General features: G+C 34.0%; 2 protein-coding genes across 3 annotated transcripts in view; one reads left to right on the forward strand and one right to left on the reverse strand.

Moving 5' to 3' along the window:
- Positions 1-24,510, forward strand: part of LOC114354919 (disintegrin and metalloproteinase domain-containing protein mind-meld) — a 445,529-nt gene that overhangs the window by 142,876 nt on the left and 278,143 nt on the right. The gene's annotated exons all lie outside the window — the stretch shown is intronic.
- Positions 18,161-24,510, reverse strand: part of LOC114354926 (ankyrin repeat domain family member sosondowah) — a 67,625-nt gene continuing 61,275 nt past the window's right edge. For both annotated transcript variants that reach the window (XM_028307527.1, XM_028307526.1), the window contains exon 13: positions 18,161-20,758. In XM_028307527.1, the coding sequence (XP_028163328.1) occupies positions 20,654-20,758 (105 nt within the window). In that variant the 3' untranslated portion in view covers positions 18,161-20,653. The remainder of the gene's footprint in view (positions 20,759-24,510) is intronic.

Raw genomic sequence — 24,510 nt, forward strand, 5'->3', positions numbered from 1 at the left:
GAACTAAAATCATTTATTTTTTTTAACATGCTCGCTAGTCAATTTGTCAAATCGTCGTTTGATGTAAACTCACACTAAGCCCTCAGTAGATCAATTTATTAGTAAGTCTCTACTCCAGGAGCATGACTAATTGACCATCTCCGATTCACTTGGAAAATGGATGATTTGGCCTCACTACACTCCCCACGCTGCCACTAGCCCGACTGGTTCATCATCGTCATTATTTCAGCCATAGGACGTCCAGTGCTGAACATAGGCCTCCCCTAATGCTTAATGTTGATCGATTGGTAGCGGCCTGCGTCCAGCGCTTCCCTGCTACCTTTATGATGTCATCGGTCCACCTTGTGGGTGGACGTCCCACGCTGCGTTTTCTGCGGCCTCCATACCAGAACTTTGCTTGACTGGTTGGCGATGAGGATATCATATTTCTCCCTAATCGCCTCTTTTCACATCCACGGGTTCGTCTTATAATCTCTAATCGTAATACCGCCATTGTCCCAGCGGTACTATGCGGTGTATTGCCATGGCGCATGCGATGCGCAGACGTCCCACAAACTAGGAAGGAGCTATTTTGAGGTTTTTAAAGCAGGGATCTAATAGAAATCGTGTTTTGCACAACAATCCATAGAGTATCTAACACACACCGTATTTTGTCTATCAATGACAATTACAGACAGCCAAACCTACTCTGCCTAAGGAAATCAGTTAACATGGTAATAAAACACAAAATTCTCAAAACTACCCTTTAATTTGCCACCGCCACCAATGTAAAAGTACAGAATTCACATAAAAATAGAGCATCGTAAAGATAAAATTGAATCGAAAAAGGTTACTAAAATGAATAGTAAGACTTAACTAATTGATCCAATTTCAAAACTAATTAGTAGGTATGTTTACATAGAAAAATATGTCAATTTTAGCCTAAGAAAGTTGATAATTTAGGAAAAACCAGTTCACAATTTAATTGTAGTTTTTGAAAAAGAAGAAATTACATCCGGTCAGCGCCGGCAAAATAGACACTTATTACATCAATGTATTATAAAAGTTACTAGATTAACCTGTACGAATATTTTATGGTTATCTTATAACCTACGCATCATTACTGTTCGACGTAGCGAACAGTTAATGGAATCCCTTAACTATGTGGCGGATTATAAACTGTAACCTTTCCTGTAACTAATGCTGGAACTTTTTAAAGTTGCCAGCGAAACTATCTAATATCCACTTAATTTTAAAATATTAAATACGAGTATACCGTGCCAGTTAACTCAAACAAAAGTATAAGTATTTAACAACACTAGTGATCACAAAGATTCAACAAATAAAGTCTCTGAGTACTTTTTTCATAAACTTTCAAATGCGTATAAAATTACCTTAATGAAATATCAATAATCACAAGTAGGTATTGTAATCAAAACTGGTCATTAATATGAACACATAAAAAGTAATTTTGAGTTTAAATTAATTAAAACAACAAAACAAACGATATATCGATTTTGTGCCTTTTATAAATGTTGTTAATTATTACCATTAATAACATTAAAATTAATACCCAGACGTACATACTCTGACTGACTCCAACTCGTCAACCAAAATCACATACATTTCACGTTTGAATTTATAATAATATCAACACAGTACCTACTAATACTTTTGTGTTCCAAAACTAAACATAAATTACAATATCAACCCAGTGCAATAAAATATATTTGAGTTTCAAAGATAAACAAACGAATTGACATAATTCTAACACGGTAAGATACAATTACATTACGTTAGATTATACTATAATAATATGAGTAATATTAGAAATACGTAGGATATACCTACTCTCCTTAAATAATGATTATTAATATAAATTTTCGGGCCCTTGCGCCAATGTACACTTAATTCTAGACCTTATATTAAAAAGGATTATAAAATTACTTGCATTACGAACCTACATACTTAAATCTTATATACCTAATTACTACATCATTTGACCCAATTGGCTGGCACGTAAACAGTGTGAACTTAAAGTCCGAATAAAATAATTAAAAACTTAAACTAACTTACCTACGAGTGATTTTTATTTGTGTGAGAAGACAATGATTTATAGCTGTTGTTATAATATCAAAGAGTTTAGTTCTTTTATGAAGTTCAAGTCAAAATTTTAGAATACCTGGGCAATTATTTATGAAAAAGTCTGTAAACTTGATTGTGTTGATTGAATTCCAGATCTAATTCTTAGTAGCTCAATGTAAAATGGGAATCGATTTTAATACGACCGATCATCTTCCCTTTTTATGTCAAAACATTGGTAACGTAGTAGTGAAGTATGAATACCAATCTCAGGGAGGTGGAATTGAAATCAAACCATATGAGACGTTATGCGAATTTAAAACTTAATAGACATGAATGTTAGGAGCCAAAATGTAAGATTTAATTTTTTAATGACAGTGTTGTAAGATAATAGTAATAATTTTTATAGCCCATTTCGAGAAAAGAAATGTTTTTATGACTTTAATTATTAATGATTATTAACAATATCGATAGAGTATCAAACCATTTTTTTTTTCAATTTTGTTATTAATACTTTACGTTAATTTTTTTAAATTTCTTATGAAGGTAGTAGTAGCACTTATTCTATCAAATCGGCGTGGTGAAAGGTGGAAACGTCTCATATAGGTTACAGTATGTAGAAAACGTTACAGAAATGTGAATATTCGTAGTTTAGTTCCCTTACAGAAGTTATTACTTATAAGGTGATAAATGTCAGAAATCAAAGTACCTAATTATTTTAACTTTAGAGGTTAGTGTATTAGAGATATTATATTTGTCGGCCACCTTGAACCACTAATTTTAGTTAGGTGACTGCTTAAATTCTATTTATCTAGATTAATAAAAATAGGACGACACTAAGGCCTGTTAAAATAATGCAGATTAACGTACGTATTGTTCGCACAATGTCTTACAAGATATAACTACATCGGACCATGGGTTACTCAGTACACAATTAAAATTACATAGATTAAATAGGTCTTATCCTATACTCGTACAATACACAAGACCTTATTTACATGTACGAGTGACTATTTTTCGTTTCAGGCTACTCTATCCTTTTCTCTTTTGCGATGACATTATTCAATTTACATTATACCTAAACTACGCTTATCTAATTAGTTAAAATGTTTGAATTTGATTCGATTTTAACCGAAAGATAACAGTTTTTTTTATCAATGTAAATTAATTGTAAATGTTTCAAATAAACGGTTAAATCAATTCTCAGAAAGAATATACACTCTAGCGCTGACTGATGAATGAAAATGTTCAGAATATTCAGGATGAGACCGTTATTTGACTTAGTTCAAGGATAGCCGCATAATCAGAAAGATATTTGCTGAAAGTTATCAAGTTTCGCAGGAAGGTGCTGGACGCAGGCCAGTACCTACCGGGCAACATGGAAAGCATTGGCGGAGGCCTATGTTCAGCAGTGGACGTTGAAATTGATTTAGAATTGTTAAATTGATTGAGAAGCAGATTCGCAAAAGGCCAATTACCGAGAAAAAAACGAAGAGTGATTGATGAAACTTGATTTTTTTAAAGATATTTTTTTCAAACAGGGACATAATGAAACCTATCGATTAGTTGTAGGGTCTACCCGTTGTTTTTACATGGCTTGTACTTATATGTAGTATGTGCCAAAACTAGGACCATATTTCTTTGTAGCATAGTCATTAGAATATTACGAACGGAAGTAGTTGTGAATAAATGTTTAGGTATACATAATTATGTATTACAAAGGATGCAATTCTTAAAAAGTGGTAGAGACTAAGTTCTTCGTTTGGGAATTTATTAATGCAGTTATGAAAAACGTTACAATTAAAACGAATAATTCTGCAAGATTCTTCTTTTCTGTTTCTGCTGTCAACCACCAATGTACATACGGCCTGAAGGGCAATTAGAATCTTTCTCTTAAACAAGTCTTTTGCGCCTATTAAAGTTGAGCCTAGGAGCTTAGCAGTAATTTTGTTTATATGTTAAATCGACCAAAGATTTTTATTTATTTATAGTAAATATGACATACTTTCACCACTTTACTTAAATCTATATTAACCACTTCTGGCATTATAAATGATAAAATGCCAGAAGTGGTTTTGGTCTTAAACGGTTCGTAGTCGTAGGCTGTGGAGAAATTAGCCTACAAGTTTAAACCATTTAATATTCGTAAATACATAAGATTCCCAAAAACTCTTCATACGAGCACATAATCTATATATATAAAAGAAAGTCGTGTTAGTTACTTCGCTTATAACTCAAGAACGGCTGAACCGATTTAGCTGAAAATTGTCCGGGAGGTAATTTAGAGCCAGGAGAAGGACATAGGATACTTTTTATCCCGTTCGAAATTAAAAAAAAGTCTGCTTATTTATTGCCATTAAGGCGGAACAAAGTTCGCCGGGTCAGCTAGTTTGTTATAAATAGAAGTTATTTAGTCCATAAGAACTGTTGAAATATACCTATTATTGAAACAATAGATGTCTGGTTGAATCTGCGATTGAGCTGATCGACATCAATCCAAATTCTAATGCGAAATACATATTCAAGAATTCTGGTATTTACTGTTTAATTTTGCAGAAGCGATCGACTTGTACTTCTTCGTCGGCGTCGTCGAACAACGTCGCATGTCTATATCCGATCTGTTTTTGGGTATTAAACTACAGAATCAAACACCGATGGATGTGATTATAACGCAGTACAGAGACGTGTTTATGCAAGATAACATTTTGCAGACTTTGACGTCGTTGTTCGACGACGACGACGAAATACTGTAATATCAGTGGGTCTAGTCAAAACGCACTTTAAAATCGCAAACCCATCGCAAACCAGTCGCAAACAAATAAACAAATCGCAAAAGAGGTCGATAACAAAAAAGGCTTAGCCAAACGGCAAAAAATCGAATCGCAAAGCCCTACCTATCAATAATCGAAAGACTGGATTGAAATTTCCCATACAAAGGCTTAGCCAACATGTATTTAAGAATCGAATCGCAACACCCGCCATTTTCATTGCGATTACTAAAACCCCGGTGATAAGCTTCGATTCGATCGAAAACCAATAGGGTGAATTGCACCACCTAACTTTGACCGTAACTATGACGTTAACCGGAGTTTTTTGTATGGAGTTTGACAGATTTTAGACGTTTGTCAAAGTTAAACTAAGATGGTGCAACCCACCCTAAGGCTGTTTTGACAAATCCGTATCGCGATGTCGTTTTGACAGTTAGTTTGACAGCGAAGCATAGACGTAAACAGAGAGCAGAAAGAAGGAAGAAACTAATTTAAAAAAAAAAGCTAAAAAAAGTAAAAACAATCGCAAAGTCATAGACATTTTTTAACTTTTATTCGATTTTGAATGAACTTTTATATCGCCGCGTCGTTGGTGGTTCAATGTGCATTTTGGCTGCCATTTTCCGATCGAATCGAATTACTGGTGACGCGGCGACTGACATTAGTGAAAACTTCCTATTGGTTTGCGATGGCATTTTGACTAGACCTACAGGCCCCGTTACTCGCTCAATTTTTGTATTTTATTTAATTGAACCAACAATAAAGTATTTTCACACGGCCGCACGTTATCGCACATTGTGCACTTTAAAATCTTTCATTTAATAAGTACGTTAAGTTAATTTTTCCTCGCGTGGCTTGACAGCTTGTTAGTAAATCGTAGTATTCGCCGTTTTGTTAGGAAGTGATGTATCTGTTACATAGTAACTTATTAGTAATCTGTGGTAGGTAATACCTAGTCGTATTATAAACCGCGACACATAGAGTTTTAGCATTTGGAAGATTCTGGAAAGTCGATACCAGGAAATTACTGGATAGCGGATAAAAACCTCTACTGCTTACCATTTTGCATATAGGTACTGTATAAGTATATGAAATTACGCAGGAAAAATATAAAAAAATCACAAAAATGGCTTTGCTTACTTGTTTTCGGTAACCAATTCTATTCATACAATATACTGTATACCTAAACTGTTTATACTCGTACTAATATTATAAAGTTTAAGACTTTGTGGGTTTGTTTGGTTGAATGCACAAATCTCAGGAACTACCGGTAAGATTTAATTTATTTCGTGATGGTTATTCTATTTATCGAGAAAGACTTATAGACTTTATGTCATCACGTTACGACCAACAGAGCGGAACATCAATAAAAAATGATGTAAAAACACGAAAAAATATTAAAACGATTTTCACGCGTACGAAGTCGCGGGTACAACTGGTATAGTGAAATACCATGAAATAATAAATAAAGGATAATAACGTTGAACATATTACCGGCTATTGTGGGATAGATAATTTTAGGTTAAATTATTAAGCATTTTGTGATGTTATGTAGGTAAAATGTATGGCATACTATTACCACTTTACTTTATAATCTATATTATTTACAAGGATACCATTCCTAAAGCTATTCAAAGTGATAAAAGTATGTGACATTTTTTATGTGTAATCCCACATAATACCTGAAGTGATCTAATGGTGAATCCCTTAAAACCATTCCTTAAATAGAGATTCAGCATACAGAAAACGCCGCAGGCTCACAAAAGCTTTATAACTATTGAATGAACTGTTTACTACCCACTTGCCTGTTCCTGCCGTAATTCACATAATATATCACGGCATGAAGGGCAAGAGAGCCAGATAATTCCTTAAGGACACAATACAACACCTTTCCGTAGGCGCGCTAGCCAATTTCTTTTCACGCCAGACTATACAGGGTGGAAACGATAAGTGATCTCACTCGATTATTTCTAAACTATACATGATATCAAAAAACTAGTGACTGATCCTGAAAGTGCTTCATGAGCTCTATCAAATGGTATTAATAATAGGTTACAGAATAAACTGGATCTATCCGAAAATTCAATGTTTCCAGCTTCCATACATTTGGTAAAGTCACATTATTTTAAAAACTACACATGATATCGTAAAACTGATTACTGATTCTAAAAGTGCTTCATAAGCTCTATCCAATGGTATCAATATTAGGTTACAAAATAAACGGGATCTATCCAAAAATTCAATGTTTCCTTCTTCCATACATTTAGTACTACCACAGTCATGATACTCATCTCTTGACAATATTATAACAAGTAAAGCCTAAAACTAATGTTTTTTATGAATATTTTTAAAGACGAATACAATTTACGAGTTTATTTTAAGAGTTTATTATTCAATAAACAAAAATACACTTCTAATATTGTGTGTCTGGCATACATTTAGTATGGAAGCTGGAAACATTGAATTTTCAGATAGATCCAGTTTATTCTGTAACCTATTATTGGTACCGTTTGAAAGAGCTCATGAAGCACATTCAGGATCAGTAACCAGTTTTTCAATATCTTGTATAGTTTAGAAATAATCGAGTGAGATCACTTAACGTTTCCACCCTGTATGTACAGCCAATATAACCTAGCCACCCAATACTGCCCACCACTTTGTACATAGTTACTTATAATAAAGGAGCTATGCAAGAAAAAGCTTTGCTTTAAGTAATTACATATCTACATACATATACCCGGTTGTAGAGTTCCTTATGGACACAATTACGGCATAGATATTTTCTTGGGCACGCTAGGCATTTTGCCCTAGCCACCCAGTACCACCCACCATTTTGTGTATATTGTAAATTAAAAAAACACAATAAGGTTATGCTTTCTTTATAGAAATTGGGTAAAGCTGTGCCCACGAATTTGTGCGCGTGTAAATTGTTTAAATATTTTTCCCGTTTTTGCAACACTGTTCATTGATACTCCGCTGCTACTGGTCGTAGTGTGAAGTTATAATAGGCTATGTACCCTTCCTCGGTAAATAGACACATTGGTTTCAGCGAAATGACGGACACTGACGGGAAAAGGCCTTCGAACTTTATAATATTATTATACTTATTTGTATCTCTCATATGGAAAATAATGCCGGGTTCTTTGTAAGGCTTTTGTGTGGATACAGATCCAACACGAAGAAGCACCTTCGAGATACGATGATGTGTTGAGATGTGTACACCTAGCGGATATCTCTACCTGCAATATTGAAAAGATACAGCCAAAGACAGCATCCGCTAGGTGCAAGGACTATTGCAAAGAGATGGGAAGTAAACCTGGTCTATGGGCAGGAAATTGCTGGACTGGTTGCCGGGATATTGATGAGACAACGGGACGCCTGCCATATCAATGTCTCATCTTGATAATAACGGCAGACGGAGACTCGCCGTTCACTAAATAGGCCGCCCTAATATAAGCTACCGGATGGCAGCGAGGGCTGCTTCATTTTAGTGAACAGCTAAGGTTGTCGAGAGGTGACACTGCGGGGCGAAAGATCGCGTTATCGGCCAGCATGCCCCCGGTGTTGTTACATTTTACATTTCCAACCTGGAGCATAGGTTCCGCTCTTGCAACTCCACTCCTGACCGGCCAGTTAAGGCAAGCCAGAAGGCGAGGGCCAAATCAATCCGGGCCCTCTGGAGATCGGGGTCCGAGGTGTCGCCACGCACCTACAGCTCGCCACTAGCTGCCCCTGCAGTTCGCTCGCCACTGGTTGTCCCTTATTACATTATTATCAAAGACCCGTTCCGGCTTCTCACGCAGTCCCTAAACCGTTTTCATCAATCACTCTATGGCCTTAAATTGAGCAGATACCAATTTGGTGCAACACTTTTTACTTTAATTTGGTTTGTATTGTTACCAAGAAATAATTGAAATCTTTCTTTCTATTAATTAGTTAATTTTACCGCAGTAAAATTTGTTGCGTAGTTTAAAAAACCCTAAGCGTAGAGACAGAGCGACAGTTTTAAACTTTTTATTGTGTATATTCTGAACATTTTGCGTTGTTTTTTCTGGTTTGAATTTTGATCCTGAACAGTTTCAATTTTAAATTGCTGAGACATACCTACTTATACTAATAAGATAATAATATTTAACAGTGTTTCTTTTACCCGAGATATACCTACTGTAAGAAAATATACTTGAAAGAGTTTAGATAAATAACTTTGATACTAGGACGTAAATTATTACAGAGTGAGACAATTTTGAGTTACAATGTATTATGAATCCAAAAACGAATTAATGAACACTAAAATCCATGTAGGTAGGTATTGCTCTGATGATGGTACGGAGCTTATGTTATTTAAAAAAATTTCATACGCTTTCTCAGATTTCATCCGGCAGAAGAAACACTGCTTATTTAATTACTTGACTATGCCTATTTAAATACCAATACAAAATGAGTAATTCTATATTTAAGTCTACTCTACAGTTTTCTCAAGTGTGATGACAAGATTTCCTTTCATTATAACCTACACTTATGTATCTAAATAATTTAAACTTATGAATTTGATTCGAAATATTAGGTGCATTATTATGACATTGATATTGACTTTTTGACATACTGTTTTAAGAGACTGCGCAAATTATCGGGATGGCACGGCCATGGGGATTTTAGGTGACGAATAATAAAGTACCATAGGTTTTAACGCTACGCTTCAAATTGTTATGTTAAAAGCTGCGACTTAATCCGCTCTGTGTATAATATAATAATTTACCGACCAGTGTTTCTCAATTTAAGTGAATGTATGTATTTTCTGTTTTGAGAAATAAATGTCTTAAACGGTAAATATAATGTGCGCAGTCCTTAATATAGTTACTTTTAAAATGTTCAGAATACATAAGATTCAGGATGAGACCGTTATGTTTAACTTAGTTCAAGGATTGCTGATTGCTAATTAGAATGAGTTTTGATAAAAATTATCAAGTTTGGAAAATTGTAACTGTATTCAAAATGAGATTCACATAGTTAAATATTTGCAGATGTAAAAAATATAGTGGCTTGCTTTTATGTAATATTTTTTGTTTAGAAAAACTTAGTAAGTAATTCGAAAGTCTGCAATGGCAATAGTGAAATGGGTAAGATGTTATAAACCCAGCCAATATGATGTTCGTAACCGAAGTTACAGCCTGTAAAATGTAATGTGTAAAATGTATGCAATGTACTTTAAAAAAGTATAAAAGTGTAAAACACAATCCTTTCAATTTATTAAATGATCAAGAACGTCTTGCAAGCTGTTTGTAAATATAAATTTAATTGAACCATGTATATTCTGAACATTTTATGTTGTTTTTTTGGTTTTGAATTTTGATACAGGATTTGAATTTTGAAATTGCTGCGACTTAATTATACTAAAATATATGGATCTAATAATATGTTTTTCACAGTGTTTCTTATACCCGAGATAATGGTCAAAAACGTTCGTAGCCCTCCTGATTTTAAGATAAGTAATTTTGAAATTTTGAAGTAATTTATCACTGATGGTAATTTTGGAGTTACAAAGTGTTATAAATTTAAGAATTAACCCGAAAAAAAAAATGTGATTACTCTGATGTTGTTTTAGATAATTTCTTTGATTACTTTTTGAGATTTCATCCGGCAAAAGAAACACTGCTTACTTTACTACTTTACTATTATCTAGTTATATTATCATACCCCGGCGAAGCCCCAGATTGATAGGACTGCAAATTGCAGTAATAAATAATATTTCCTTAACTACCTTATCTAATACTAAGCGGCTATATAGTGCTGCTGTAGTGCATCTAAACGTTCGTGACCGGCATGGCGTCGAACCGGGTGTCTCGAGGACTCCTCGGTCAAAAATACGTGGATAGTGTATCCACAAAGAAAACATAACTAACAAAAACCCTTATTATCTAAAGTAAAAATTAACTTATAGCCCGTACAATCGAACTAAACATGACAGCAATAGGTAAAGATAAAAAATATATACCAAACGATTTTATTGTTACACCCTGTCCTTGAGAATGACTAGATCAATTTGAAGAACAGTAATGAAGTAGGTAAAGTAGTCAAAAATATAAAACGAAACACCTGAATTACTTTTTAGTTTAGGAAATGATTTTGAAAATGTCTTTCAGTCAGTCTGTCGATGTTATCGCTGAACAAATTTTGATGAAAATTGCAATAAAGTTGAAAAGATACAAATAATCTTGTAAATAGACTCAGAGGGGGTACAAATTGGGGCATAATTGGGAACCAGACATTTCTCAATTAAGGGTATGTAAATGTCTAAATTTTGTATGTTAGAAATCTGAAAGAATCAGAATAGTTTTGACGATGATTGGTGATTGTATTTTAATAGAAGGGAATATTAACTAAAGAGTTGTTTTTAAGAGACATTCCAAAAAACGAGCGGATGTGTTATCAGAAATTTGTTAAGTACGATTTTCGAGAGAAACAGCTATTTATTTATTTTTTATGTTGTTTGTTGTCGTCGGATCGAATAGTTAAAAAGTAGTATTTGACATAATCGTCATGTTTGGCAGGGTTGGCAGTGTATGACCGCGCCGTGATCGCGCCGGCGATGGCGTTCTGCACGCGTTGGTGTGGTTAAAGCATTAGTCACTTCTTATGAAACCCGCGGGGGGAGATGAGGTGGTGCTATCTAGGGCACACCACATGCCACGAACAAATATCAAAATTATGTGACATAGAGTGTAAGTTCTGATCCACTCGTTTCTCTTGTGGCCTTAGAGACAAACGCCAAGTATCTGTCTTTCCATTGCTCGTTGTGTAAGGCGGTGTTACCAAGCAGACTTTTCCTTTGCTCGTTGTGCAACGTGGAGTCTTCAGCAGACATCTCCATTGCTGGCTACACGAAGACTTCTAGCAGACAGACATCTCCATTGCTCGTTACACGAAGACTTCAAGCAGACAGACAGCAGACTTTTCTGCCAGCGACGTGGTTTCCGTCCTCTCCATCCCGTACACGAAGACCGGTAGAACGCGCTGATTGAACACCTTTTAGGTGTTGAGCAATTTTCTTGGAGCGCAGAACATGGCTGTTTGCCTACTTCAGAAACCTGATTTTTGGAATCGAGTGGTTTTATGGCCTAGTTAGATAGAGAAGAGAAACAAGTGGATCAGAGAAGAGACGGGGGTCAGCGACGTGGTGGAAGAGATTGCGAGCCGTAAATGGTGATGGGCAGGACCCATTGTACCACACATCGCTGGGCCAAGAAGACTTGGAGTGGGGACCCCGCAATAACATGTGCGGCAGAGGAAGACCGCTTAAAAGATGGACACCATCCATGAATTGTACCGCCTCATGTACACCATCCATGAATGTCCGGCCAAACTACGCGAGAAGTCCGGCTTTTGTGTTTCTGAACCTGGCAACTCTAACCCCAAAGGCTGATAAATAGAGTGTGAAGTTAAAATTGAATGCAAATTGTTAATGCGTGCGTCAGAAAGACATGGGGTTATTTTTTATTTGATTTCGGTGTGTGTGGTTCGAATATGATTTCAGACTGAGAATTAATTATAAAATTTATTTTTGAAATTGGTACACCTTTTTATTGGAATTGGAATTTAATTTTGACAATGGCTCTTGTTTTAATTTAGATTCGTTTTATAACGATATTTTTTATTTGATGTCGAATGTGCTAGCTAAATCGTACGGGCTATAAGAATTTTACTGTTATGCTAAGAAGAGTAAATATTATAAGTAATGTTGATTATTTCATTAAATCTATACGAGTGGACTTCGGCCCGATCCTCGATAATCCTAAAATCTAATGTGATTAAATAGTAATAATTTTTAATATTAATTAATATTCTTAAATGCTACATAATGCTGTGTACGCGTATTGCTGGGAGTCTGTCTCACCAGTCACTTATTCTAATTAAGTAGGTTTTTTGCCCACATCGTCATTATAAGACGGTCTTAACTTACCTAATTGATTAAATATAATTGAGTAAATATACCTTAGATAATCTAAACTCCACAATTGAAGGTCTAGTACTATTTAGTGTTGACTGTATTGTATTGGCTACAATATGTTATCGGTGTTTTCCCTCTATTATATTAAAACTAAGTACGAATACTGTACATGCTACTGTTTTATTCTGATTTAGTCGAAGCGCAAGACTGTGGAGAATTATATTTTATATTCTCTCAAAAAACCTATGAAATCTACGACGTGACTGTTGGTCACAACATAAAATGTTAAACAACAAAAAATCTTACGACCTAGCCATTGAAGTTCCACTTTTTGTTTGCCAAAAAATTGTAAATTAATATAACTCCCTTATTCTGAAACAATTTTCGAAATAAACTAAGTAGGTAACATGAGAATAATTAATTACTTAAAGAAAATAAATAGAACACCATGTAACGTGAACAACATAGTAAACTGTAGTTATGACCCTCCTGGAGCAGTCGGGTAAAACAAATCTACTTGATAATATGTAATTTTTTCATAAAAATAATTTTCACAAAGTTACATAATTATTAGAATTCAACGTACTTGCTTAAATTTTTGAAAGTTAATGAGTTTTTTCAATCAAAAAGTGGCACCTCCTTAGTAATTATATGTATCTACGTTGAGATGTTGAGACCTTTGATGATCTGAACACACAGATGTTAACATGTGCTGTGAGGCCTACGGATACAAAGACGGCAATATTGATGAATGGGTCTCAAATTCCGAAAAATAACCTTAAATAAAAGTGACGTTTATCGTAACTTCGGTAGAACACGAGCGTAACTGAGGTTTCTATAATTGTCAGAAAAGTATTTTTTTCTCTTTCACTCTGCTAATATTACTTTTATTTTGTTTTCAGATGCATGAAATAAAATATGTATAGATGATCACTATTTTAGCCAAGTTGTTCACAAGAAACGGTTAGATTTTTAAAAATAAATTATTAGAGTATTATTTTTTAAAATTGTGCCCTTGTTCTACCTAAAGTGCGATAACATTATGTTTTTCAAATATGGATAAATGAAAGAAAGGGCGTTACTGCAAACGAATGCGTATTGACAACAATGGGGATGTTGCCTGGGTCAAAAAACAAGAGTTTTAATTAGTCCGTCAGTTAACTTATCAAAAAATACTCTACACGTATTTTTCACTTTTTCAAAATAATGAAATGCGCAACTTCAACGCACCATAACTATGTAATTATTTGTTAGATTGACAAATAAAAATATATGTGTCCAATATTTTTTGATATTAAACATTACGGACTAAAAAAATTTTTTTAGGCAACTAGCCTATTCAAGTAGAGACAACAAAAAGCATCTTGTGTAAAAATTAAATATCTGTAAGTACGTAAAAATTTTGTAACGTCAAGACAAGAAGTAGCAAGAAATTGCGTTTTTCATCGAAATCTGTAATCAATTGTATTATAATAAACATAAAAGTAATGTTGATGAATTTGGTACAGATATCTAACAAAATTTGCTTACAAAAACTGGAAGGATGACATATAGGAAAGGTAGGGCTAATTATTGGATTAAGAAAATTTATATAAATGCTTTGGTAAAGAATGTCTTAGAATGGTATAGATTTATGTCTGTGTTTTTGTTCGCATGACGTGCCAGACATTCTTTGTGAAATCGATGAAAAACTAGTTACACCTATTAAAATTAGCCCGAATATAATTGCAAGATATTTTGATCCAAACAAAATCATTACCTAGTTTACAAAAAAAATAAAATATTGTCAATACGATTAATTTGTTTCATCAACCCTCTCATCTTAAATTAGTTATTACATTCGACCTAAATTATTGATTTGTTTTAAATGTCTATTATTGTAGTAAGAAAGTAATCTAGGCCATAAATTTAGTTTTCTTAATTTGTAGCTTGGCAATGGTGCAGCATCATACATTACGAGCTAACTTAAAACTATGCAGATTGTTCAATGTACAAGTATCTGCAATTTTTTTCTTAACCTATTGTACATCATTCTGAGGAATATCCTTAATTCTAGTTCTTAAATATTACTTCTAATAAATATGTTGACTTATATAATTAAGTTAGTTACTAAAAAGCAATAAAATATACCAATTACTACTTGATACGGAATGAAATATCGATAAAATAGGTTTCAACTCTCAAATAATTTTAAATGAACATTAGTTGAGGCAATTATAAATGCGTGTATAAAAACAACAAAAGCTAATAAAAAAAGTTAAGGAAAATAAAAACACCACTCAATAAGTTTGAGTGGTGTTGCAGATTGGACGTGAATTTGATGTTTTATTATTATAGCATTGAAATTAATTACTACAGAAGCTTGTTTTCATGTGTTCGTTTCACCGGATCGTTGGTCCACCTACAGGGAAACCTGCCCACACTCGTCTTCCTTCCGGTCCGTAGTCGCCAAGAACTTTACTGCCCCAAAGCCAACAGCTCTACGAGCTATGCACCTACTGTTCCCTCATTTCTTCGAACACATCGATGGTTTTCATGTGTATATTTTATTAATTCGAAAATATATAATAATGGGTAAGCATTTAAAATGAAAAACCTAACAATTGTTTTAAAAATTGAAACTGACCAAAAATTATTCCTGATTGAGCTGGATTGTAGAGCGAATAATTTGTCGAAATTTTCGAAGAAAAAAACCTTTTGATTTAAAATATACAAAACAAGGCTTTGTATTAATAAATTTCAATGCTATAAGTAATCAAACACCTCTTCCACGTACAGGTGGTGCCCAAGGGATGCTGCAACCCACCCCCTGGGTGTAGGACGTACTCTTAGTCGCCTCGTACGACACCCACGAGAAGAAAGGGTTGGCCTTATTCTTTACCACCGAGAGCCACACAGTGGCTACGCATGTATAATTGTCTCAACAGTAAATCATTATAAGTAGGTATGTACCCAAAAATCTAAATAACAAAACGCAGATGTAAAATATTGGAACTCAACGTCATCGATCCTAAAAGAATTGCAAGATTTTTTTTTATTGTTTGATAACTTTCAATTGATATCCGAATGAGAGTTGAAACACAATAATCTAAATCGTATTTTATGAAAGCTTATTATTAATACCCACTTTTCTCAAATTTCATTCAATATACAAAGGAATTATTTCTAATTGTTTTTGTACTTGTACCATTATCGCGATTCCCTAAAAATACGGAACTGTTTATTATTATTATTTTTCTGTGACAATTATTATTGAGATTAACATGAATTATTTACTATCTTGACAGCTGAAATATTTTGCAAGTTTTACCTAGAAATACAGATAGCTATTTTAAAAAGATTTTTACGGAAATTATGCCGTTACAAGATACCGAATACATGAAATTAATAAATAATAAGTAAAGTAAAGGTTACATAAAATAGGCGTTGACAATGAAATCAGAGTGAGTTTTGATTCGAAGAAACAAAATAACCTTCCCAGAATTAGATTTTGTAAGTGCCATTATTACTTGATGTTGGTGCAATTGAATGTCTATTTTAAAAAAAACATTGGTTGGATATCTTTGAAGTTAACTTTTAATGATCCAACGATTAATTTTTGTCTAATAGTGCAGTTACAAATTATATTTACTCGTCTGCTATTGACAGTTATATGTACTCGTAATTTCAAATTCATGAGTTTATAGTTTCAAATTATGTAGACATTGACTGAATTTACTACAAATCTACATTGTTGAGTGATACAAGAAACGAAAAGGATTAGGTACCACTTACAATTATTATTAAAGATTTTTAAATGCAATGAAGTTAAGATAAAAATAGAAATTGATAAGTAGCATTAATTATAATTTAAATTCGTGACATCAAAGAGTGACAAATTCTGAAAACTGATGTTTTTACAAAGGTAAAGATTGGAGAGACCTTGGTGATATTATTATCACGACATATTTAGATAGTTACATGGTTTTGGGACATATAGCATTGCTCATATTATGTGTTTTTGTATTAGTTCTTATGGGATATGTTATGAGTATAATGAAGAGAGTTAAAAAGGTAATAAGTACAATCGAAATGTAGATATGAAGTCAGATAAATATTATAAAATGTAACCTTTACTACATCAAATAAATTGCACCTCCCGCGACAAGCACTTTTCAAACGTCTGCATCCCCACTTCCCACCAACGTTGGTACCATTTGAAAGCCTAGTTCTAAACTTCATTTCATTAAAGGAAAGGTTTTTACCCCAAAAATGTGTCTTTACAAGGATCCAGAGTCACTTCTTCAAAAAATAGGTAGTTACGCTATAGCCATTTTTTATGACTATAAAACTGTTAAGTTGGGATTAATCGCTATCCATCTGTTAATGAGGATACGTGAGATCTTTATTTGGTTTTATAACCATAAAAATTGATCTAATTAATCCCAGAGGTGAGCCCAAAGTGAGGTCTATTTTCAAATCACATTTATGGTATGTGTTAATCTATTTAGAAATAAAATGTATTTTTCACACCAACACCAATATTGTTGGGGTACCATGATTGTGTCAGAAGAAAATCTTTAAAGTTCGCGTCGCGGAAGGTGCGGTTTATTTGATGTTGAGTGTATATCTATGAGAAGAGAAGGGGATTGAATTGTTTAAATATAAATTACTAGTTAATATGTTATTGTATGCCACATTATGCAGCCTTAGATCACAATAACACAATATTGATGCCGTTAATTTGTTAAAAGAAGACGTTGAGATAGTAAATAAAGTAGTAATCAGCTAAAGACTTAGGCAAATAGATATTTATGATTAGAAACTACCATATCGTTAGAAACACTATACTATACTATTAAATTTATCACCCACAAGATGTGTTATGTATATTTGAGGGGAATGTTCTCTTACCTAATAAGTTTGTTATTTCGACAACACATGAATTTTACACGCTACTGATTCTTAATACTATACAGATTATTATAAATATTGGTTAAATATTATTATTTTAAAAAAGCTGAGAGACGCACTATAACTATAGACTGCTAAAGAGTCGACTTATAAGCTACATAAATATCCTTACTAGAATTGTTAAGCAATTCGATGTCAATGTAAGCGAGATCCTATCAGTGGGTCTAGACAAAGTGCCATTATAATCGCAAACCAGTCGAAAAGTGGTCGAAAAGCCCCTTTTTTGTATGGAATTTGACGGATTCGATTTTCGATTCGTTCAAAAAGTGCGTTTTGTCTAGGGGGGCTGGCGTCGCTAGTCAACGCCGCGTCGTAGAATATTACGACAGATTTCATAAAGCATAGAAATACAGTCACGCAAATATGCTATAAGTTGGGTGTGAAATATACATGATGCACCCAACTAAATATTACTCTTACTATCCCTTCCTAATTAATTACAGTTATCGCTTTGTTACACATTATTTTGTATATTCTACAGGCATATAAAATACCGTATTAATCCTACACGCTTAGCAAATAACATCTATGAATTCTACACATTACAGTTTCAGGCCACACGTATCTTCTATCCCTTTAATAGGTTTCTTAATCTAAATAATAATATAAGAAAATCTACCTTACTTAGAGAAATAACATATTTTTTGTTCCTTCAAAAAAGAACATAAAGTGATATATAATTTATGTCCGAATGTCTAAAAGGTTACACTTTTGAAGTTCATAACTCGTATTAAAAATATATGAAATAGATATAGGTTTGGATTAAATACAAAATTGTAAAAGGCACACTGTAATGTTTTATAGATAAATACACGACGAATGGAATATCATTCGTATTTATATATGTATAAGGTATGACTCTGACCGAAGAAGCTTAGCTAATGGGAGAAATATAATCATTAGACTTGATCTAGTTTTGGTAAGATACAAAATTTATTTATTGAAATTTTATGAGCAAAATTTTTAAATGTGCTGGAATTGTGGCAATTATATAACTAGGCGCTGTACTTGATTTTTTTACTTCATAGTTTGTTTTAGATTCGTCAGTCTAAATTTATTAGCTTGCCACAATAATAAGCGCGGAATAAATCTGGGGCTGTTACGAGTTAATTTTGCACTACTTGTCCATCATGAAAGGTGATAATCGTGCCATGTTTGTAACTAATGCTAGCCCCGATGACTAAGTGGCTAATCAACGTTTTTTAAACGATTAAATTTCATAAATATTAATATTTATTATATCAAATTTTGTACCAATGTAATAATTTATCAGTGCCCGTCATTTAATTTGTGTGTGCCCTTTGAATTAATTGGCACTAGCTATAATATGCCATTTTCATTTAAATGCACATCTCTGGGTTTCAGCTCAAAACATACTGCATATTTTTTCTTATAAAATAAAACTTTTGAGTATAATATTTTTTTATTAGATTTGATTAAATAATTTTAGTAGGTACTTTAAAAAATATAGAAAAATTTAAATTTCATGAAGACTTCGTTAATGCATCATGATGTAGTTAGGTAAGATAATATTTTTGATGTAATAGATTAAAATGGGTTACACAGGAAATATTCAGTAAATATTTACGAGACCGATGTCCCCTTTAGAAAATACTAAATGTTATTGAATTACAGTCAATTACAAAGAAAAATGAGAATATACGAGCCGTAAGAGTAATATAACAAGTTGTTATTAGAAAAGACGAAAAAGAAGATATTTTAAGTCGCAGACTTCATGCTAAAAATAGCCATAATAATATGAATTACTAAGTATCTCAAAAATTTTAGTGTTTAGTTAATAAACATTAAATACTTATAAGATTATAGAAGATATACCTTTCAGAGCTAGTATCTTAAAATTACAAATACATCACATCAAATTTTTACGAGTAAGCATCTAATGCATACGCATCATATAACATCAATTTATCAACGCCCTACGAGACGTGTACTTCATTAGTACCTATATTAATTTTGACAATATATTGGTGTGCCTAATCCCGCTACGTACAATCCATACGTGGGAATTATAAGATAATAGTTAATGAAGACGAAAAAAACAAAGCAAAGTGGATTGAACTGAACGTTTTACAATTACATTTTAAGTAAATCGAATGAAGGTCCTTTGATCTGAGTCAAGAAAGCCTCATGTCAAGTGTAATCAAATACGAGAGTTAGCTCCTGGGCGAATGCGCCCGACATGTATTCCATGTTGATCGTTATTATGTTGTGTAGCGACATTTTTGTTCTTTGCCAAATCAATTAGTACGATGTTTTAACTGCTAAAACATACTCGGCCTACACAAACATGAATTCAACCAGTTTATTTATAAAGTAAGCAGCATAAGGCACTCTTGATGCCATTCTGTGAATTGAATAATATACATAAAACTTACAAGTATTCTTGCGGGTTTCTATTCTATGGCTACATGTATGAATAAACAATTTTAACAACAAATCAATTCATAAATTGAATTCATTGAAAAAGATGAATACTTCCAATAGTATATCTTAAATACGCGATACGACTACACATTGATAAACTTATATCTACGAATAAAATAATACGAGACTTAAATATGAGTTTGATCGGAATGTTGTCAAAACGATGCCGGTGTCGTCTTCAGAATTTTGAATCTAAATCAGCGAAAGTCGGTAAAATGAGATTCTTGAAGTATGACGCTGCACTTTTCAATGTTGAGTAGAACTCTCGATTGACGAGCGAAGTTGTTGGACAGCGGGTAGAAACTCTCAGGTACCTCCTCTCACGGCGTTTTAGATGTCGAAAAAATGTGTAGTCAAATCTGGGTCATCAATATGGGGAGGAAAATATCTGGAACTCCATTTCTCAGTTGTAGGGCCATTCCTGCGCGGGTGTCAGTTGTTTTTAGTCAAGATTGGTGATCTGAACGATCTTGAATCCTGGTTATGTGTAGTTGGATGCCCGCTGCTGCCTCCACGCGGCATGGAAGCCGGCTGCAGAGTCCGAGTCGGAGTCTCCTTCCTCGCTCACCCCAATCTGGGCTCGGGGCTGAAACAAGACGATAACACTTACATAACATTGCAATGATAAGTATTTTTTAACAGGTGTACACATAATAGAAGTAACATTGAGACGGAGAACAATCATTCGTATTTAATATTAGATTAGGAAAATAATAAGATACAGTTGCTAGAGTTTGAATGGATATCAGTCGGACAGTACTGTACCTTTGTAAAGGAAAATCTATACATCTAGTAAAGGGATTAGTCAGTAGTATTGTTAAATTTAAAAAATAAGTTATGTATATCAGCGTACACATGCCTATTGCAAAACCGCATGGAGTTTACCTGATACGGAATATTTCCTGCTTTTCACCATAAAAAAAATGTTTTCGTTAAATATCCAACATCTATTAAAAACTGTCTGAAAACATATCCAGAACCAGGTAGGTACGGTAAACGATAAATGAATGTCATTGCTATTGATTGAACTAATTTACTTTTTTCAAATGTTCAGATAGTGGAAAACACTAGAACACCCCAATCAAAATGGCCGTCAACGCAGCGTCACCGGCAGACGCGCAAAATGCAAAGAGGGGAAGGGGTGAGTTGATCGATAGTTAATTGCTGCAGGGCGCATGTGCAACCTTGGGGCTGCTTGCAAGGGCGTACCCTTGCCGGTGCTGTTTGCAAGGACGTACCCTTGCCCTTCACCAACTTTCATGTGCGTAATAACAATAGAGCTATAGTAATTTGCATATGTTAAAGACGTCTCTAGCTGCGCATTTCTTTCCAAAAGGGAAATTAAATCATTGACAGTTGAACTTAGAGGAACTTTAAGAAAAATGTAATCACTATCACTAGGTAAGTATAACGACTAACAATCATTTTGTAAAAAAATGATTTCTTTATAAAATGTAGTGAATTTTGTAACTACTTACACGGAAAGACGCAATTGACGTTGAAATTGTACAGACGCGGTAGGGTAGGGGTTAATCAATCGGTAGTTAATAAGTCCAGGCAACATTGGGACTGCGTAGCCCAAAAATGATTGAATTCTAGAATATTTTAATGATGACTCAGCCAAACTATCGAAAATTTGCAAAACGTAAGTACCCGATTCTTGAGGCAATGTATAATATCATTATCACAAATCACAAGTCACTAACTCCGAGTATTTTCACAAGCATTCTTTATATGTGTAGACGAACGTGTCGTAATCGTTTATTTAATTCACGGTCAAATGTAATGATTAAAATAATCTATCAAATACCCAAGTTTGGGTGTTCCACATGTTAATTTCAGCAGACTGAACGGGGTAGGAAAGGTAACGGAGCAATCGATTGGTAATTAGCGGGTGCAGCGCGCATGTGCAACAATGACGATGCGTCGCTAAAAACTGCCCAATCATCAAACATATTGATTTATAAGTACACAATATAAATTATTACGACAGTAATAAAAAATCAGTGAAACTTTTTAATGATCGAAACAACTAAACATACCTGATTCTTAGAACAATGTTTATCACTATCACAAATCACTAAACCAATCACTATCTTTCATTAAATCAAATCCTTATTTAAAATATCTTTTATAAATGATATTATAAATTCACAGTCAAATGCAAAAACTGCATAAAATTTTAATATCTGAGTCAAGATGTTGCACACCTTACGATTTCGCCAGACTGAACGGGGTAGGAGGGTAAAGGGGCAATCGATCGGCAATTAACGAGTGCAGCGCGCATGTGCAATAATGGCGATGTGTCACCCAAACTGCCCAGTCATCAGAAATATTGATTTAGAAGTCTACATTAAACGCGTAAATTATTAAGACAGTAATAATCATAATCAGTGAAACTTTTTAATGATCCAAACTACTAAACATACCTGATTCTCAAAACAATGTTCATCACTATCACAAATCTCTAAACCAATCACCATTTTTCATTAAATCAAACCCCGATTTATAATGCTCAAATGTAAAAACTTAATATAATCTTAATATCTGAGACATGTTATGCACGCGTTGCGTTACCGGTGGCGGACTGGTCAGGAAAGCAAGGGGTCAATCGATTGGTAATTAGTAAGTGCAGCGCGCATGTGCAACAATGGCGATGCGTCGCCCAAACTGCCCATTTGTTAAAACTATTTATTTTTAGGAAAATATTTAATAAGGGATATACTTAAGAATAAGCCCAACTATTACCGATCGAAAGTTAGCAAAACACATTACCTGATTTTAAGACAATGTATATCACTAAATAATCACCCACTACGAATGCATTTTTAACAACCATTATTTCTCATGAAATCTAGTCTTGATTAACAAAAACACTGTCAATTTTAATAACTGAGCGAAATATTATAAATTTCCATGTCCGGATATTGCACGCGTTGCACAGGTAAGACAGGAGACAAAGAGGAAGTGGAGAATCGATTAGTTATTTTAATAAGTGCAGCGCGCATGTGCAACATTGGCGATGCGACGCCAAAACTGCCCATTGGTTAGACCTTTTGCTTAGTAAGTTTAGAATATTTAATGATGACTATAAAAAGAATCGGCCAAACTTATTACCAAATCTTAGTCTGCAATACATAACCGGCTTTTTAAGCAATAAATCAGTGATCACTACATAATCTTCAACTACGTATAAGTAATTTTCTTACAATACTTCTTCATGAAAGCGATTCCCGACATACTGGACAGGAAAGGAAGGGCTCAATCGATGGGCGATTAATAAGTGCATCGCGCATGTGCAACAATGGCGGTGCGTCGCAAATAATGCCCTTGGTTTTAGCTATGGTAGTACGTCTAGAATATTTAATGATGACTAGGTACTAATAAAAAATCGGTCCATTTATTACCGATGGATAGTTAGTTAGCAAAAAATACCTGGCTTGTAAGGCAATGTATACGTCACTATCACTGATCACTACATAATCTTCAACTACGTATAAGTTATTTTTTTTTCAATTTTTTTCATGTAACCGATTCCCGATTTCAAAATTCATATACTTATTAGACGATATTAAAACTCCACGGTCTAATGTAAAAACCGAGTAAAATTTAACAATATCTGAGTTCCGGTGGTGCACGCGTAGCGCTTCAAACAGACTAGACAGGAAAGGAAGGGCTCAAGCGATCGGAAATGAATAAAGTGCAACGCGCATGTGCAACGATGGCGGCGCGTCGCCAAGACTGCCCATTGGTTAGAGCTATTGATAAGTAAGTCTAGAATATTCAATGATGACTGTAATAAAGATACAGACAAACTTATTACCGAATGATAGTTTCAAAACATACCTGGCTTTTAAGGCAATGTAAATCACTATCACTGATCACTGCATAATTACCAACTGCGTAAAAGTTCAATTTTACAACCATACTTGGTGAAACCGATTATCAATTTTAAAATATAAAAGACAACATCAAAAAATCACGGTAAAAACTGAGCAAAATTTAACAATGTCCGAGTCCGGTGATGCACCGGGCAGACTGGACAGAAAACGAAGGGCTCAATCGATCGGTAATTTAATAACTGCATCACGCATGTGCAACAATGGCAATGCGCCGCCTCGGCCATTATGGCCATTTTTAAAATAAAAAGATTTGCAATCACAAAATAACATACTAGTGGGTCTAGACAAAGTGCAAATTATAATCGCAAACCAGTCGAAAAGTGGTCGAAAAGCCCCTTTTTTGTATGGAGTTTTGACGGATTCGATTTTCGATTCGATCAAAAAGTGCGTTTTGTCTAGGGGGGCTGATTCAGATGACAGTGCACATCACTGTCGC

This window comes from Ostrinia furnacalis, unplaced genomic scaffold (genome assembly GCF_004193835.3).
Source record: "Ostrinia furnacalis isolate ACB-3 unplaced genomic scaffold, ASM419383v2 OfSCF2274, whole genome shotgun sequence".
In the NCBI taxonomy this organism is placed as follows: domain Eukaryota; kingdom Metazoa; phylum Arthropoda; class Insecta; order Lepidoptera; family Crambidae; genus Ostrinia; species Ostrinia furnacalis.